Below are 16,986 nucleotides of genomic sequence, written 5' to 3' on the forward strand. Positions count from 1 at the left end.
AGCGTTAATTAACAGGGAGAGGACACAGCAAGTTATATTTTACATACAGTTGTTTGCAAAAGTTCGGCCTCCCCTGACCAATATTATCATATTGTTGATTTGATTGTCATTTCATCAACTTAAATAAATAAATAAATCACATTAGTTATTGTTATAGATGTTATAACAATAGTTATTGTAGAACGTTAGACTTTGGGCATCCCACTCAGTATGCGCCCATAAGGCATTTGTTGGTGTCCAAATCCTCTATACACGCAGTGCTATGAGTTTATGACAAATTCTGAAATCAAACTAAACTCTCATTGAGAGCCATGGCAACATTAACTTCGTGGGGGGCCTACTGAGTCCTGGGGACCCCCGGTATACAGAACTGTTTCTTTAATTACCTAACACACAGGTAGCAGCCTCTAAAATCTGGATATTTGCTATATTTTACCTGCAATTTTCTGCAATAATAAATGCAACATTTTGGGTATTTGCTTACTGTTGGAAGGTGAAAGCTTCAGGGAATAAAAATGGGCATTTTTTTACAATTTTTCAACATTTAATACTCTAAACAATCAAGTAGGTTTTACTGTGAACAGGTCAAATATTTCACCTTTGTCATTTGCAAAGTGTTTGTCCATATGCAGACATTTCTATGATTAAACTGCCTACTTTTTAATTGATGGTAGGACCTGTTAAGGTGGATATTGTCGTTCAATGGTCCAAATTTCCCCTAAATGCTCAGATTCATCTAACATGAACTGTCCCATGAAATGGAGTATATTTGGGGCCCCTGTGGAGGACCAGTCACCTCCAGATTAAAACAAATCGGAGTGACTCGGAAGGGGAGTTTTATTTTGAAGTCGTGAGCGGAAGCGGATCAGTGGGCGCTGAGCCACAGAAGTTGCAGCTCGTCTCACCTCAGGGTGACACTCCGGTGTTGTGGGAGAACCGTCGCTGCATTTCCTCGTCAGGAGCCGGCGTGTTGAGCAGAAGCAGGTCGGAAAGGTGGGTCCACCCTTCGTTCTCGTGCTGCCGATTATTGATCTATGAACTATGAACTATGATTCAGAGTTGATCAGAGAAGTTATGATTACACATGCAGTCGTTAAAGCTGCAGCTAGAACTGAAGTCAGCACGGAACTGCATTAAGGTTTTTACACATTTAAGTTTAGAGTCCACGGGATTCAAATCTGACTTTATAACGATTGATGCTCTAGTTCGCTGTTTCAGTTTTGTTCTAGCAGGTTTCATGTTACTGTTACATGTCTGCATACGTGCTGGAGATCTGTTGCTAAATAATCGCTTAGGTACATGTCTTTGGTTTAATGATTCATTCATTGGTTGGGTCATTCCTGCAGAGTTGGGTAGAAGTACCCACAGTGAGTTCAGGCTCACAGTAAACTGGTGTGAACAGTAGTTTCTGGTCTGAGGGCTGGGACGCCACATGGGCTTCGATTTACCTGAGGGCTCGCTGTGAGGCTTTAAAGAGCAGTTTGTCAATTTGAGAAATACACTTATTTCCCTTTTAGAGGAGATCATTGACACACTTATGTTTGTACTCTGATCATAAACCCAAATACATTATATGTCCTGTGTTTAAATCTGTACTAAAACTGAGGTGTAAGGTATGATTTATAAGGGTTATGTACTGGACTGTGGCCCGAGGGAGTTTCGACACAAACACACAGACTTGTGATATAAATAAATCACAAACAACTGTGGTGAATGTGAGGGGGTCAAAGGTCACGGTGAGCACATTTTCTGGCCTTGTGACACAATATCTCACTATTGGCTTGAGGAAATTCTTCAAATTTGTCATAAATGTTCACTTGGATTTAAAGTTGAAGATTTATTGGTCGATGGATGACGTCTTCCATGTGGCCCACAAAGGAGGCGGGGTCAGTGGGCTGCGTACACCGCAACACCCGAACCGAAATGAGACGGACTGCTCTACAGAGGGATTTCCGTGATCGCAGCCACCAGCTTGTCCCGCCCTCACATAGCAGTTGGACACAATGAGAAAGTTGTAAAGCCCCTTGGTTTTTTCAACTTGTGTGCTGTTAGCTGTTCGGTTAAGTTGAAGTGTGATCTCTGTGAGCATTGGAAGTCCCGTCGCTCGCAGGCACCATTACCTCTGTTTGTAACAGAAACACAATTATCCTGGCATATGTTGGGCTGGGAAGAATCTACCCGTTGGAGCCTTTGTTTTTCTGGGATAAAATAACGTATTTGTCAGACACATTTAAAAGTGTACGTGCAGTTGTTATAAAAGTGCCTTCGCAATGGTACAGCTTAGTAGCGCTGCTGTGTTTAAATCACTGTATTTAGACACAGCTAATACAGTGATAACTTCACTTTCACCCAAAGATACTGAATTCCCTTGATTAAATTCATTCATTAAAGGCCTCACTTTATGAGTCTAGATAGATTGGTTGGCAGGGGCATGCAATTTTAATACATCATTTCCTGTTCTAGTTTAGAAAGTTTGTAGTGTTTTTTTACTTGTCTCATTGTGTTGTCAGTTTAACTTACAACACAATGCAGAGACAACATTTTAAGTATCCCTAAGTTTCCTGTCTTATTTCAATCTATGGTGGTAGCGGGGGGGTACATGCACAAATGTCGCTCAGACACACAACAGATTCGGCGTGACAGGTACACAGGAGAGAGAGAGAGAGAGAGAGAGAGAGAGAGAGAGAGAGAGAGAGAGAGAGAGAGAGAGAGAGAGAGAGAGAGAACTGAAGCTATGAGGTCTGACAGTCTGTGTGGACAGTAAAAACGTTATGATAGTGTGAGTGAGCATGTGGCAAGTCATTCTGCACACAGCTGTACACTTCAGTAAGTTTGATCTTTTAGGTTTTCATGGGAAGTGTGAAGAAAATCTGTTCATTATGAAGCCGTGGCAGGACAAATTAGAATATGTCTGTATAATTAATAGCAAACACTGATGTAGAAATGCTTCATATCATTTGTGATTTTTACTTGTCTGTTCAGCAAAAGAAAAACTCAATAAGTAGTTTATGGGCGTATGGCCGAGTGGCTTTATGCAAAGATATAATAACCATAGCCCGGCAGCTAGCAGTTTCCATCTGTTTCCAGTCTTTGTGCTAAGCTAAGCTATCTGACTGCTGGCTACTCTATTTGACAGACAAATAACATCGGCAGAATGTGTCTGATACAGTTACAGCTCCTATTAAATGAGCTGAATCAATTGTAATAACAGTGGTACATTTGCAGCCAAGAATATGTTGACATATCTCTGTTGTACTTGCACTAAATTGGAGATAACACTGCTGTCAATCACCATATCTAGTAATGACAGTTTAAAAGATATGACAGGAATGTGACAATCTGACAATCTCATCTGACTCCAACACTGTGTGTAAGTGTAACAAAAAACATCTTTCTCCACACAATGTCAGTCTAATCAACCTTTCTGTTTACATGAACAAGTAAATCAGTGATGCGTTGCTCTTGAACAGTTGCTATGTTTTATTTTTTGTGCGTCATTAGCAGTTTCTAGTTTGTCTGGTTTGTCTAAACAACCTGTTTGTCAGGAACAGCCTGACCGCTGACCACTCCATCATACTTTCTCTTGAGTGGCAAGTGATAGAGCACAGAAAGATAATCGAATAGCTCATGGATAGAAAATGAATCTGCAATTACTTTGGTAATCAAATAATGTATTTAATTTTAAAGCAAACATAACCAATATTTTGTCATTTCAGCTTCAAAAATATAAGAATTTTATGCTTTTCTTGTCACTTGAATACAGACTCAGCAAGACATCTGATAATGTGACCTTGGACACTGGGAAACTGCAACAGCCATGGTTCCCTATGGCTGCATGTTCTATAAACATAACAATTAATCATCTAATTGAGAAAATAACAGGCAAATCAATACATAATTTAAAAAATCCTAAATCCAGCCACAGTATTCCCATGCTTTTTATCAAGGTCAAAGATTCAAAAATATCTAGTTTAAAGAAACACTTGGTGTCACCACCTGACTGAATGTCATGAGTCAGTTTTTCTAGTTTCTACTCATCAGTTCTGAGGCTCCATGTCCTTTTCCCGAGCAGGACAGGGTGAGAAAATGTTCAGACTCCTCAGTCACCGAAGCAAGAGGCTGCCGAGCTGCCTCACAAGCCAGCGGCGCTATGAGCACCACAGGGCCGTCATGGCCATCCGTCGGGAGGACATCAATCCCTGGGAGAGGAGGGCGCCGCTGGCCCCTCGCCACGTCAAGGAGCTGACCAACGCTGGCGTCAAAGTCCTAGTCCAACCCTGCAACAGCAGAGCTATTCATGAGAAGGTAATGAAAACCAATTTCTCATAATGTCAACCACATATACGTTTCAGGAGCGACTCTTTTGATCTGTTTTTACTTTGGAAGTTGTTGAGATAGTAGTCGAGGTATTTCTGCATTGGTTATGTTACTTTTGCCATTATATAACAAAACTTCATCACAACCACTTGTTATTATCATATTCTGTTATTTTATTTTAATGGACACACTATTAGACAATGGGACTCCTGCAAAGAGACAGGTCCATAAGATCAAAATGTTTTGTCTCTTGTCAGTTGTTATGCATCTCTAGTGGCAGGGTCACACATGCAAATGTCTGACCCACCATGGTATCATTTTTGATTTCTATCAATTTAATAATTTAGATTGACACCTTACTGATCCTCAACACCCATGCAGCTATGTAATATGTGCACTAAACCAGTCGACCATCAGATCCCCCCGCAGGAAAATGTGCTGTGTGCTTGACCAATTAGCAACAGCCAGTGCAGCAGCGACAAAAGTTGTGTGTATAAATATAAGAGTATACAGTACCATAGGATGGTAAAATAATGTCTGTAGGGAAATGGAATACATAGTGATAAATTTGAATGATCTGGAATATATAAGGTGACGTAACATGTGTATTTAAGTGTGTATTGTTTATATTTGTATAGCAACCAGACCAAACCAGTCTCTGCTCCCAGCACTCCCCTCACACTTTCTCACCAGCTTGTGCGTCGTCTGCTGGTATCAGCCTCGATGCCACCTCTCCAGCACTCGTTTACAAAATAATTCTCTGGCTGTCACGCTCATGAATGTCCATTAGCCATTTGTCACACATGGTGTTTGAGTCTAGTCTGCACCCTGTGTAGTATTTCCACTCCAGCTTTTTGCTGATTTGGATTTCAAGAGAGCTGCATGTGTCCACTATCTGTATTAATATTTCATATTATATATACTGTGCATATATTATTCATGCATGTGAACATGTAAATCTCAGTCATTAGTCATACACTTACCCATATGCCTACGCATGCTTTGTAGCTATTATTAATGTCATTGGTACTAGTGGTATAGTAATAGATTTCCTGATTTCCTGTGCACAAATGTGGACAATTTATTTATATAGTCAAATATATCGTACATGCATGTTTGTTAAATTTCTCATTTTATATGTATTTATTCAATCCAATGTTTTTGATTTATATTATATTAATATAAATGTAAAAAAAAAATACTGCTGTTAGAAATGTCAAAGTGTGAGTATCTCTGTTGGCGGGCTAACCCAGTGTACGTTATGTTTTGATTTCAGTACTACTCGAAGGCCGGGGCCATGATTCAGGAGGACATCTCGGAGGCTTCGCTTATAATCGGAGTGAAGAGGCCGTCTGAGGACAAGGTCATTGAGAGGAAGACGTACGCCTTTTTCTCCCACACCATCAAGGCCCAGGAGGCCAACATGGGGCTTCTGGGCGATTTACTGAAGAAGGTGAGAGCACTCAGGAGAGCTCTAAATAACCCTGCAGGGTTCCTGACCCCCGCTGCTCTAGTTTTAATGTTGATTTACAAGAAACTGACTTTTATAGCCACATTTAGGAGGTTATAACCAATTCCATATTTGAAAACTTAAAAAGTACCAAGCAAATATACTGTATGGTTTATTTTGTAGGATTTCTTTGTTTTCATGCTGGAGACAGCCGGTGTTTATGTTTATGGCATTATTATTTCCGACCGTCTGTCCGTCCATCTTGTTAACACCATATCTCAAGTACGCCTCGAGGGATTTCCTTCAAATTTGATACAAACGTTCAGTTTGACTCAAAGATGAACTGATTAGATTTTGGTGGTCACAAGTCAAGATCACAGTGACTTGACAAAGCACTCAAGATTGTGTAAGGTGTTCTGAGGGAGAGATGGGTTCAGGTAATTCTTTCATTTTTCACAGTAGGAAATTGTTTGTCATAATAATTTTATATATAGATATAAGCTGTGTTTGCTTTAAAATGTTTTTCATTGCTCCTCTCTCCAAAGAAAGAGATCTTCCATTACTATTTGGATAGGACATATTCAATTCCCTGGAGAATACTTAGGTCAATAACAGGTCTGTTTTACATGTTATTGATGAGTTTTGAAATATATACGGAGAGTAAAGCAAAAAATTCCTTCCTCAGTCAGCTGCCTCAGTGTAAAACGAAGTGAGTAACCACCAAAATGGAGAAGGTAGCAGTCGAGTTGGATATACAGTCCTTCATATGTTGCCCAAAACCGACCCTTTTCATCCGAGGCAGTTCAAGGGCCAGTTTGGAGCCGAGGCCTCATCTCGAACCAGTTGTCTGTGTTTCGACAGGCAAAGAAATGGCTTTTTGGCCAGAAAAAAATGTTTCCGGAGTGAAACCAACTCTTTGCTGGTCTAGAAGAAAGAACCGCTTACCAACCAAAACTTTACTATGACCACAGATATTCTGCAGATATTTTACATTATGGACTTCAAGGCTAAGCAGCAGTGATCCATGAAGGACAATATAATGAAAGATATTTTATTAGCTATTTAGATATTCTTCTTTCTTTGATATATCTATATGTATTACTTTGTATCTACTTATTTAAACTTAACTATACACATACAATAAATTAAAATAAGTTTAAAAAAATCATAAAGAATTTTCTTTTGTCTTTTCAGGAGGTTCGTCTTATTGACTATGAGAAGATGGTCGATGCTAACGGCTACCGGATAGTCGCATTTGGCCAGTGGGCTGGTGTCGCAGGTAGGATGTTTAGCCCCAGAAAAATTAAAAGCAGGTTTTACAACATGCCTCAGTTCAGCACATCAATGTCCTGGGGCTGTTGAGAAAGTGAATGACAGAAGAAATAGCTTCTGGGGAACTAAAGTGAGGATGAAGAGTTTAGTTTCAAACAAGAAAGAGCTGCTCCCTGTTCAAACATTTCAGTTTTGTGTTTGATGTGAATCAGCTTGAGCCTCCGCATTTTACCAGACTTAAAGGGGACATAGCATGCCCATTTTACCACAAGTTGATATGGTTCCTTGGGGTCTTAATGAAATGTCTGTAACATACTTTGGTCAAAATACCACAAGGATCATTTAAAACAGCACCCTTTTTACCCTGTATAAAACAGCCCTCCACAGAGTGACCTGTTTTGAGTGCCTGTTCCTTTAAATGCTAATGAGCCAGCTCCCCCCTCCCCCTCTCCCCCCATGATTTTAAACGATATAAATGACATATTTTATATGATATAAATTATCAAATATGCATCCCATACTTTGTATTCCCCTCTGTTGTCCTGGAGTTTTAATTTTCCCAATCACATAATTAAATGTCCCCCTCTGCCCATCCACTACAAGCACACAAGCAGACAGACAGAGAGAGAAAGAGAGGGGTGGGGGGCTATGAAGACCATCATTTACCCCCGAACCCCGACATTCAACGGGTACAACAACAAGCGGAGAAAGCAGAATCGCGGGCTGACCTTATATATACAGTCTATGGGGCTGACCAGCGCGGAGAAATGGTGTAAACCCGGCGTAACGAGTAGGGGGGCTCTGTGTGTTTGTGCCAGTGTTACAGTAGTGCTGAACACTGCGGAAGTCTTCCACACTGCTGGCTGTGTGGCGTTGACACAAATTCCAGCTCACGCACGGGAGAGCGGGCGGTCGCGCCCCCCGAGCAACTGCTGCAGCCTCCCAGTCCCAATGATCCAGACAAATGCCACATGTGAGTGAATCGCGGGCTGACCAGCGCAGAGAAATGCTCGTCCCGTGTGAACAGCCCGGCGCTGCGCTGCCTCGCAGCCTCGCTGCGTCCGGTGTAAACCCGGCGTAACGAGTGTGGGGGGACGGGGGGGCGGATGATGTGGGGGGGTGGGCCAAGGCCATGTAGGGAGACTTCCAGTGCCTTGCTGTGACACAAAACCCAGGAAGCTCAATCGAGTCACTCAAGCATGACGTTTCTGACTTAGAGGAACCATAACAAAACGCGCAAGTGTTTTTTTCCCAGAGTTTTTGGGTTGGTAGACATGCCAGATACCCACATTAACCTGTAGAAGCACTAACAAAGTGGAATTTGCATGCTATGTCCCCTTTAAATGTGAACATGACAACCAGCTGCTCAATGAAATCCCGAGACTGTCACACTTTAACTTTTAACCTGTTCAAGGTTAAGTCAACAGCGTCATGTCTTTTTTTGTCATAAGTATAAATACCTACAACTCAAGTTAACGTAGGTCTAAAAGTAGTAGAACAGTTTAATGTCACATTCAGTAAAATACCACTGGTAGACAGTCATACAAGTCAAACATGTACAAAGTCTGCAGAGTCACAGTAATACACACACTGGATATTTGACTTCAGATTAGCAAAGGAAAGATGCTCTGTTAGTTAATGAATATATTTCATTATTAATTAATGTAATTTGTAAAGAGGGCTTGCTGATGTTCTTAATAAGATAAGGATTTATTGAGATTTATTGAGATTCAACATAAAAAAACAGTCTTCTGACAAAAAATTCAGTTTTTCAGTTTTCTTTGGAGATTTTGTTTATGTTAATATTTTATTCTACTAATATTTTTGACAATTTTATTAAGATTCAAAAGGTTTCATTTATATTTTTTAGACTGATCAATTTCATTAATTATAGTTTTTTTAGATTTTTCATATATTCATCTAACTTTATTTTAATTGTAGTATTTGAAAAAAATCGATATTTTATTCACTCTGAAGCCATATTTGTTCAGAAATAATCTTTTTTTCTTGAAGGAATGATCAACATTTTGCATGGATTGGGGCTGCGCTACCTGGCCCTTGGCCACCACACTCCCTTTATGGTAAGATAAATCCTTCTCCATCAATTTGAACATGAAACAACTTAATCCCTGAACTTTATATAATACACATTTATTTTATCAGTGTTTTATTTGTTGTTGAATTCCCTCAGGGCTTAACCCTGATGGCTGTGACGACCCACATATTTTATTTTGGTTCATACAATATGACTTTCTTTCTCTCTGCTGTCCGCAGCACATTGGCATGGCTCATAACTACAGGAACGTCAGCCAGGCCGTCCAGGCAGTGAGGGATTGTGGTTATGAGATCTCCATGGGCCTAATGCCCAAATCCATCGGTCCTGTCACGTTTTGTTTCACCGGAACCGGCAACGTCTCCAAGGTACGACAAGATTAAACTCAGATATACACGACCCAGCAGTCAGATGCTTCAAGGAAAATCAGGATTTAGCAAAGTATTTTAATTATGTTTCTACCAGTGAAACTTTCCCTAAAATCTGGAAACCTTTGTAGGAACTCTGTTCTTTCCAGTGCATGAACCAGTCTTCCAGGTAAATCTTTTTACAACCCCAAAAAGTCACTGCCTGGGAGGTAGTACTTCATGAAACCACAGGAATTGTCTTTCAGCAGGCTATTTAGCCTAATCTCCCCTGGTGGAAAACAATGGTCTGCGGGAACCTTTTAGTTCCTTAAAAAAGTTCCTCGGACTAAAATGTTATGTAACTTTTTGTCCTGCAGGGAGCCCAAGACATCATCAACGAGCTTCCAGTTGAATATGTAGAACCTCATGAGTTGAAGGACGTCTCAGAGACTGGAGGTATGTCTGTTTGATTGCAGATCCCAGTAAGGGTCGGGACATCCTGTGTAGTTATCAACGGAACAAAACAGAGATCTCTAATATTATTATGAGAGTATTTGGGACAAATTTAAATACGGCGGGCTGCCATTGTCTAGACATTTAATTGGAAATGGAAACACTACTGTAGTTTTTTTCCTTGGATGGAAATACTGATTGGTTGATATTTATGTTCTGCATCAGTCTGGATTATCATAACTAAGGTCAATCGCTGTGTTTTCATCTAACACCATCATCAGGTTAGAATTTGTGCTTCAGTTAATTTATTTTAAAATGATAATTAGTACAATAGTTTAACATGAATTTAGTTTTTTGTGAAGTGCTTGCTGCAAAACCTAAATAACACCATCCATCAATCCATCCATAAATGATCATTTTCAGTATGCTGCTTATTGTTTTCCTGTCAGATATGTCAAGAGTTTACGCTACTGTTCTGAGCCGACACCACCACCTGATGAGGAAGAGCGACGGCATCTATGACCCATTGGAGTATGAGATCCACCCGGAGCTGTACACCTCACACTTCAGGACCAGCGTGAGTCCACTAGCCTCTGTTACACCACTCCCACCCCTTCAGTGATGATTGTTAAAACACTCCAACCTCCCTCCTGCTCCTGTCAGGCACTTATAGGCCTTGTCCTCTGTGAGTCAGCAGCCCAAAAAAATACTGACTGGCAAGGTTGTGCCGGTGATTCAAATCACATGGTGCAGATTTTACACATTATTTCATTACAGTGCAGTTCAAAGTGCTTATCGAGAATCAGTCAACCAATATATCTATCTCATCTACTTAAAGGGATAGTTCACCCAAAAATTTAAATTCACTCATCATCTACTCACCCCCATGCCGATGGAAGGGTGGATAAGTGTTTGAGTCCACAAAACACTTCTGGAGTCTCAGACACAACATGCCTCCATACTGCTCGTGTGGTGTCATCCAAGTGCCTGTAAGCCCCGACTTTCATATTCGACTCGAAACGAGGTCATTTACACCAAGTTTTAATCCTAAAAGTCTGCGGATATCTTTTGACGAGATGCGTTCACGGATCGTCGGACGTGCTGATGCCTGCTAGCTTAGCCACTGTCGGTAGACACACACCGTGCACACGCATTCCCCTGCTACATACAACAAGAGACGTAACGTGACGTGCAGTCAGGATGTCAGGGTTAAAGTGACCGGAATGATCTGGAGTCATGATCCGACATCGATTAATAACTAAATACATGTGATTATCAGTTTGCGTGAAGAGGGTGTTGGGCAATAATGCATTAAACGTGATACCATAAAATGGTGTGCCTTTCTGCATTCAATAAATTTGGTTATCAAAATAAAATATTAATATCTTATTATTAATAACTTTAATTGATTAAAGTTACCTCGGGGCACCACCCTTCAAAGGAAGGGAAAAGATAGCCAATTTATTGATTAAGTCTCATAAAGGTACTAACTACCAATTTGGAACTCTGATTAACAATTAAATTAATAACTATAACCAAAATTACCATATACACTACCGTTCAAAAGTTTGGGGTCACTTAGAAATTTCCTTATTTTTCAAAGAAAAGCACTGTTTTTTTCAATGAAGATAACATTAAATTAATCAGAAATACACTCAATACATTGTTAATGTGGTAAATGACTATTCTAGGTGGAAACGTCTGGTTTTTAATGAAATATCTACATAGGTGTATAGAGGCCCATTTCCAGCAACTATCACTCCAGTGTTCTAATGGTACATTGTGTTTGCTAATCGCCTTAGAAGACTAATGGATGATTAGAAAACCCTCGAAAACCCTTGTGCAATTATGTTAGCACAGCTGAAAACTATTTTGCTGGTGAGAGAAGCTATAAAACTGGCCTTCCTTTGAGCTAGTTGAGTATCTGGAGCATCACATTTGTGGGTTCGATTATACTCTCAAAATGGCCATAAAAGAGAACTTTCATGTGAAACTCGCCAGTCTATTCTTGTTCTTAGAAATGAAGGCTATTCCATGCGAGAAATTGCGAAGAAACTGAAAATTTCCTACAACGGTGTGTACTACTCCCTTCAGAGAACAGCACAAACGGGCTCTAACCAGAGTAGAAAGAGAAGTGGGAGGCCCCGGTGCACAACTCAGCAAGAAGACAAGTATATTAGAGTCTCTAGTTTGAGAAATAGACGCCTCACAGGTCCTCAACTGGCAGCTTCTTTAAATGGTACCCGCAAAACGCCAGTGTCAACGTCTACAGTGAAGAGGCGACTCCGGGATGCTGGCCTTCTAGGCAGAGTGGCAAAGAAAAAGCCATATCTGAGACTGGCCAATAAAAAGAAAAGATTGATATGGGCAAAAGAACACAGACATTGGACAGAGGAAGATTGGAAAAAAGTGTTATGGACAGACGAATCAAAGTTTGAGGTGTTTGGATCACACAGAAGAACATTTGTGAGACGCAGAACAGGTGAAAAGATGCTGGAAGAGTGCCTGACGCCATCTGTCAAGCATGGTGGAGGTAATGTGATGGTCTGGGGCTGCTTTGGTGCTGGTAAAGTGGGAGATTTGTACAAGGTAAAAGGGATTTTAAATAAGGAAGGCTATCACTCCATTTTGCAACGCCATGCCATACCCTGTGGACAGCGCTTGATTGGAGCCAATTTCCTCCTACAACAGGACAATGACCCAATGAGTGGCCAGCGCAGTCACCAGATCTCAACCCCATTGAGCTGTTGTGGGAGCAGCTTGACCGTATGGTACACAAGAAGTGCCCATCAAGCCAATCCAACTTGTGGGAGGTGCTTCAGGAAGCGTGGGGTGAAATTTCTACAGATTACCTCAACAAATTAACAGCTAGAATGCCAAAGGTCTGCAATGCTGCAAATGGAGCATTCTTTGACGAAAGCAAAGTTTGAAGAACAAAATTAATATTTCAAATAAAAATCATTATTTCTAACCTTGTCAATGTCTTGACTATATTTTCTATTCATTTTGCAACTCATTTGATAAATAAAAGTGTGGGTTTTCATGGAAAACACGAAATTGTCTGGGTGACCCCCAAACTTTTGAACGGTAGTGTAGATAGTTACCTAAGTTGAAGGATATGGAGTTCTTGACAGTGTAGAGGTTGGCAAAATTCACTTATGCAACATTAATAAAAAAACATTTGTGAAAGAAAAACATTTATTATGAATATAATAAAGTATAAAAACACAAATTACTAACGGTGTACTTACTAAACAAAGACAGGTATGTGAGTATGCGTGTGTGTGTGTGTCTGTGTGAGTCAGCGTGCTTCCAAAATGGCGGCTGGCCAAAGAGATAACACCCTTCCCCCCTTTATTGGGATGTTTTACAACATGTGGCGGGGGTCAGACTTAATTAGGTGAAGATTAATGCGTGTGTCTGTGTGTGTGTTTGTGCCAAGTTAGAGAAAGAGTGTAATGCACAGAAAGTCTGAAGAGCATAACAAACATTAACTCTACTTTCGAATAACTTATAACCCAAATATCACAACACAAATCAAACTTATAAACATCACACAGAATCGAATAAACAGTCTTGCTTAGCCTAGTATAATTATTAAGCCCAGTTGTGTTACCCGTCCGTGGAAAGGGGAAAAAGAGTTGCTGTGCAGTTCGCAGTTTTGTGAAGTCGTCTTGCTGGTTTGTGGCTCCTGCCTTAATGATTCTGTTGAGCTGTGCAGCTCAGTTGCTGGTTGACGTTTTCCTGCAGAACATCGAGTCGCTGCTAGGAGGTTGGTAGAGCTTGGAGTGCGAGGAGGTTTCCTTGGTGAGATGAGCTGGAAGCTGCACCTTTGAGCTCCTCTCGAAGAGTTGGATGGGAAGAGAAGATGTGAGCTGGAGAAGCCAGGCTTGACACCCTTCCCTCTCGAAGGGATTGTAGAAAGAGGCAGAAGATGGGGAGACCTGGCCTTATATTGGCCCGGTGACCTCACAGGTCATGGGGTCCAGAGTGGTTTTCTCCAGGACAAAGAACATGTGCTCAAGGCTTTTGACTACCATATAGGCCGAAGTGTGGTCTCACAAAAACCATGTCCCAACAAGGGACACACACACGAGCAGACACACACACACACACACGAGCACACACACACACACACACACACACACACACACACACACACACACACACACACTCCTGCAGAAAGAACTTCTTCCTGCAGATTAAGACGTAAAGCTGTGTTTTAACTTCATTGTTCCAGAAGAAGCAACGCCCTACTTATTCAGGACTGATTTTATTAATTGATGAAAATGCAGCCATATGCAGTAATATAGAAAATTGTGGATGTGATGCATTGAAATGCATCGAGATGCATTGTTTTGAATTGAATCATTGACTTCTGAATCGTGAGGCTCGTGAAGATGCACACCTCCTATAGTGAACTTCATTAGTTTCATGCCAAAATGTCAAGTCGGCTGCACAAGTGTCCTAACTTTACCCATAATGCCACTGAGATCTGTAAGGTCTTTTAAGATATCTTAAGCCGTTTTCAGACACGACCTGCAGATAATGTCAAGAGAATTGAGTCCGGACTTTATCTGCAGTCTGCCTTGCACACATGCACAACGCAGCGGGAGGTTCTCTGCACAGACACTTTCACAACTGCAACAAAAAAAGTGTTATTCAGGCGAGAGGTGGAGCAGACGGTTGCAGCAGGCAGTGGCAGGAAGTGTGGTATTAAATCAGCTGATCACAGCACACAGCCCATCGACATCGTTGTCCGCTCTTATCACCACAAACTCTCTTGACATCTTCGTCTGTGTCACCGCTTTCTCACCCGGAGATACTTGTTTTTGTTTTTTTCCATTTTTGCATCTGTCGTGTGGTAGAAGCGTTAAACAACCCCCCCACTCGCTTGCCATCAATCCAGAAGGGATCCCCTGCTGTGTGCTCACATTGGATTCTGGAGACTTTCTGCTGATTTTATAGTTGGGAGCCAGACAGAGAAAGACCACAGATAATCTAAAGGCTCTCACTCTGACATTTGCATTCACACATGCACCTCCTCCGGAGAAAGTGCGGAGTTCAGTACATGTCTGGAAGCAGCTTAATTCAGTCTGGCATCTGTAGTATTCATTCTGTACTATCTTATTGTAAAGAGCTCCCTGAGCACATTATCCCTGTAAAAATGTTGTCTCATCTCCTATGTCATTTTGACCACAGGTGGCGCCGTACACAACCTGTCTGATCAATGGTATTTACTGGGACCCCCACACCCCACGACTGCTCAGGCGCCTGGATGCCCAGAAACTGATGCGACCTCCCAAAACCTTGTCTGCAGCCATCGGCGGATCACCACAGCTGCCACACAAGTAAGAGCGTGGTTATGGGATGTCACCAACCACAGAATGTTTCTCAAACTTACCAACAACTCATGTAAGCTGTTTCATTTGTCTAGGTTACTTTCTGTCTCTGTTCATTATACTTGCAGCGTTCACTTAAGTAGAAGCACATTCAGACAGATGTGTCCTTGCCTCAGAGAGAACAAATGTCTCTTCACCTCTGTCTCATAGTTAAATAATGGACATTCATAGAGTCAAATGTCACCCCTTTCTGTATAATGTGGTGAATGGCAGCATTCACCACATTTCCCATGAGGTGAGCTGAAGTGTGCTTCCTCTCAATCTGAGCAGAAAGCATGTGCAGAGCAGAAAATACAACTTGCAGCATTTTGGAGTTAAAATAATTAGTATTTTGAATGGGTGACTTTTTGAAGGGCTGCTATGACCTTCAACACAAGGGTCATGTGATCTGTATTTTGGTTTTTTTTGCTAGCTTTTGTTAGCCCAGATGTGAGGTCTGTATTTTTTTACCCCTGATTTAAACTCACGTTACAAACAAACATAATCTTAGTAATAAAACAAGATGGCATCTCAGCAAGATTTTGTAAATCCTTTGCAAGTAACTGATATCATCAGCCGGTCATGAAGCAGAAGTGCAGTGTAGAAAATCCTGCAGGTACAGGTGAGGAGCTTCAGTTCATGTTCACAGAAAACGAAGACAAAAGAACTGGCATGTTTGATGTTGACAGATGGGCTGGAGCTGAGCCAAAAACAAACAATTAGCGAGCAGCAGTTCTGTGGAGAGAATCATCTTGTTAGTGAGAGAGCTCAGTGGATACTGTTCAGACTGGTTGGAGATGACAGAATGAACAACATGTCCAACATCAGGTTCACTCCTGAGAACAGAAGTGTGAGGCTGTAGTGACACAGGCTCACCAACACTGGATAGCTGAAGACTGAAAAACATAGCCTAGTCTGATGAATGTGTATTTGTGCTGAGGCTGCAGATGGTAGAGTTGAGCTGTGTCTAACTTAAAAAGGAGTGTATAAGGTGTAATAAGTTGACAAAGGCACTTTATTGACAAAAGGTTTAACCAAAATATTCTTGCAAACAATGACTAACATCTACTATGTTCAAAAACCTGTTACGCTTCTCCGTTCTCAGAGGTGATCCACAAAGCCATTCATTAATATAGCCTCCCCCTTTACTATCAGAGGGGCGGAGTAAAATAATATAGCAAAATTCATATTTAATGACAGATATACAGCATAAGTCATATAATTAATTCAAATATTGTAATTCATGAATTACAAAATAATATGGGCTCCAACACTGACTCTGACCTTCTGACACACTGACTGCTGATTGTCTGGATGAAAGTGCAGCATGGTAGCTGCTGTATCGCCACAGAGGTCAAATGTCAGGTTATTATCTTTAGTCATGTTTACAGAGTGAGAGTTCAGCCTGTCGTTCTCAACTGTGGCCTCTCTCTCTCTTTCTGCAGGCTGCTGGCAATCTGTGATATATCGGCTGACCTGGGAGGCTCTATAGAGTTCATGACTGAATGCACCACCATTGATAGGCCTTTCTGTATCTACGACGCTGACCAGCACATAGACCACGACAGGTACAGTACAAACTCTCCTGACCTGTGTCTTCTCCACAACATCACCTGCACGTTTCTGTTTGGTTCTGTGTTTCTTCTGTTGTAGTTTGAATGGAGACTGTGGGCTGCCATCAGACATTAGAGGTTTCATGTCATTAATCTTTCT

At 41.2% G+C, this 16,986-nt stretch overlaps 1 protein-coding gene across 2 annotated transcripts in view; it reads left to right on the forward strand.

Annotated features, from left to right (window-relative positions):
- Nucleotides 1–839: 839 nt before the first annotated feature.
- Nucleotides 840–16,986, forward strand: part of aass (aminoadipate-semialdehyde synthase) — a 43,258-nt gene continuing 27,111 nt past the window's right edge. For both annotated transcript variants that reach the window (XM_035156824.2, XM_035156825.2), the window contains exons 1-10: nucleotides 840–993; nucleotides 4,073–4,305; nucleotides 5,594–5,770; nucleotides 6,962–7,046; nucleotides 9,053–9,120; nucleotides 9,314–9,460; nucleotides 9,817–9,895; nucleotides 10,342–10,469; nucleotides 15,095–15,243; nucleotides 16,719–16,841. In XM_035156824.2, the coding sequence (XP_035012715.2) occupies nucleotides 4,087–4,305; nucleotides 5,594–5,770; nucleotides 6,962–7,046; nucleotides 9,053–9,120; nucleotides 9,314–9,460; nucleotides 9,817–9,895; nucleotides 10,342–10,469; nucleotides 15,095–15,243; nucleotides 16,719–16,841 (1,175 nt within the window). In that variant the 5' untranslated portion in view covers nucleotides 840–993; nucleotides 4,073–4,086. The remainder of the gene's footprint in view (nucleotides 994–4,072; nucleotides 4,306–5,593; nucleotides 5,771–6,961; nucleotides 7,047–9,052; nucleotides 9,121–9,313; nucleotides 9,461–9,816; nucleotides 9,896–10,341; nucleotides 10,470–15,094; nucleotides 15,244–16,718; nucleotides 16,842–16,986) is intronic.

The sequence above is a fragment of the Hippoglossus stenolepis genome, chromosome 5 (genome assembly GCF_022539355.2).
Source record: "Hippoglossus stenolepis isolate QCI-W04-F060 chromosome 5, HSTE1.2, whole genome shotgun sequence".
Lineage (NCBI taxonomy): Eukaryota > Metazoa > Chordata > Actinopteri > Pleuronectiformes > Pleuronectidae > Hippoglossus > Hippoglossus stenolepis.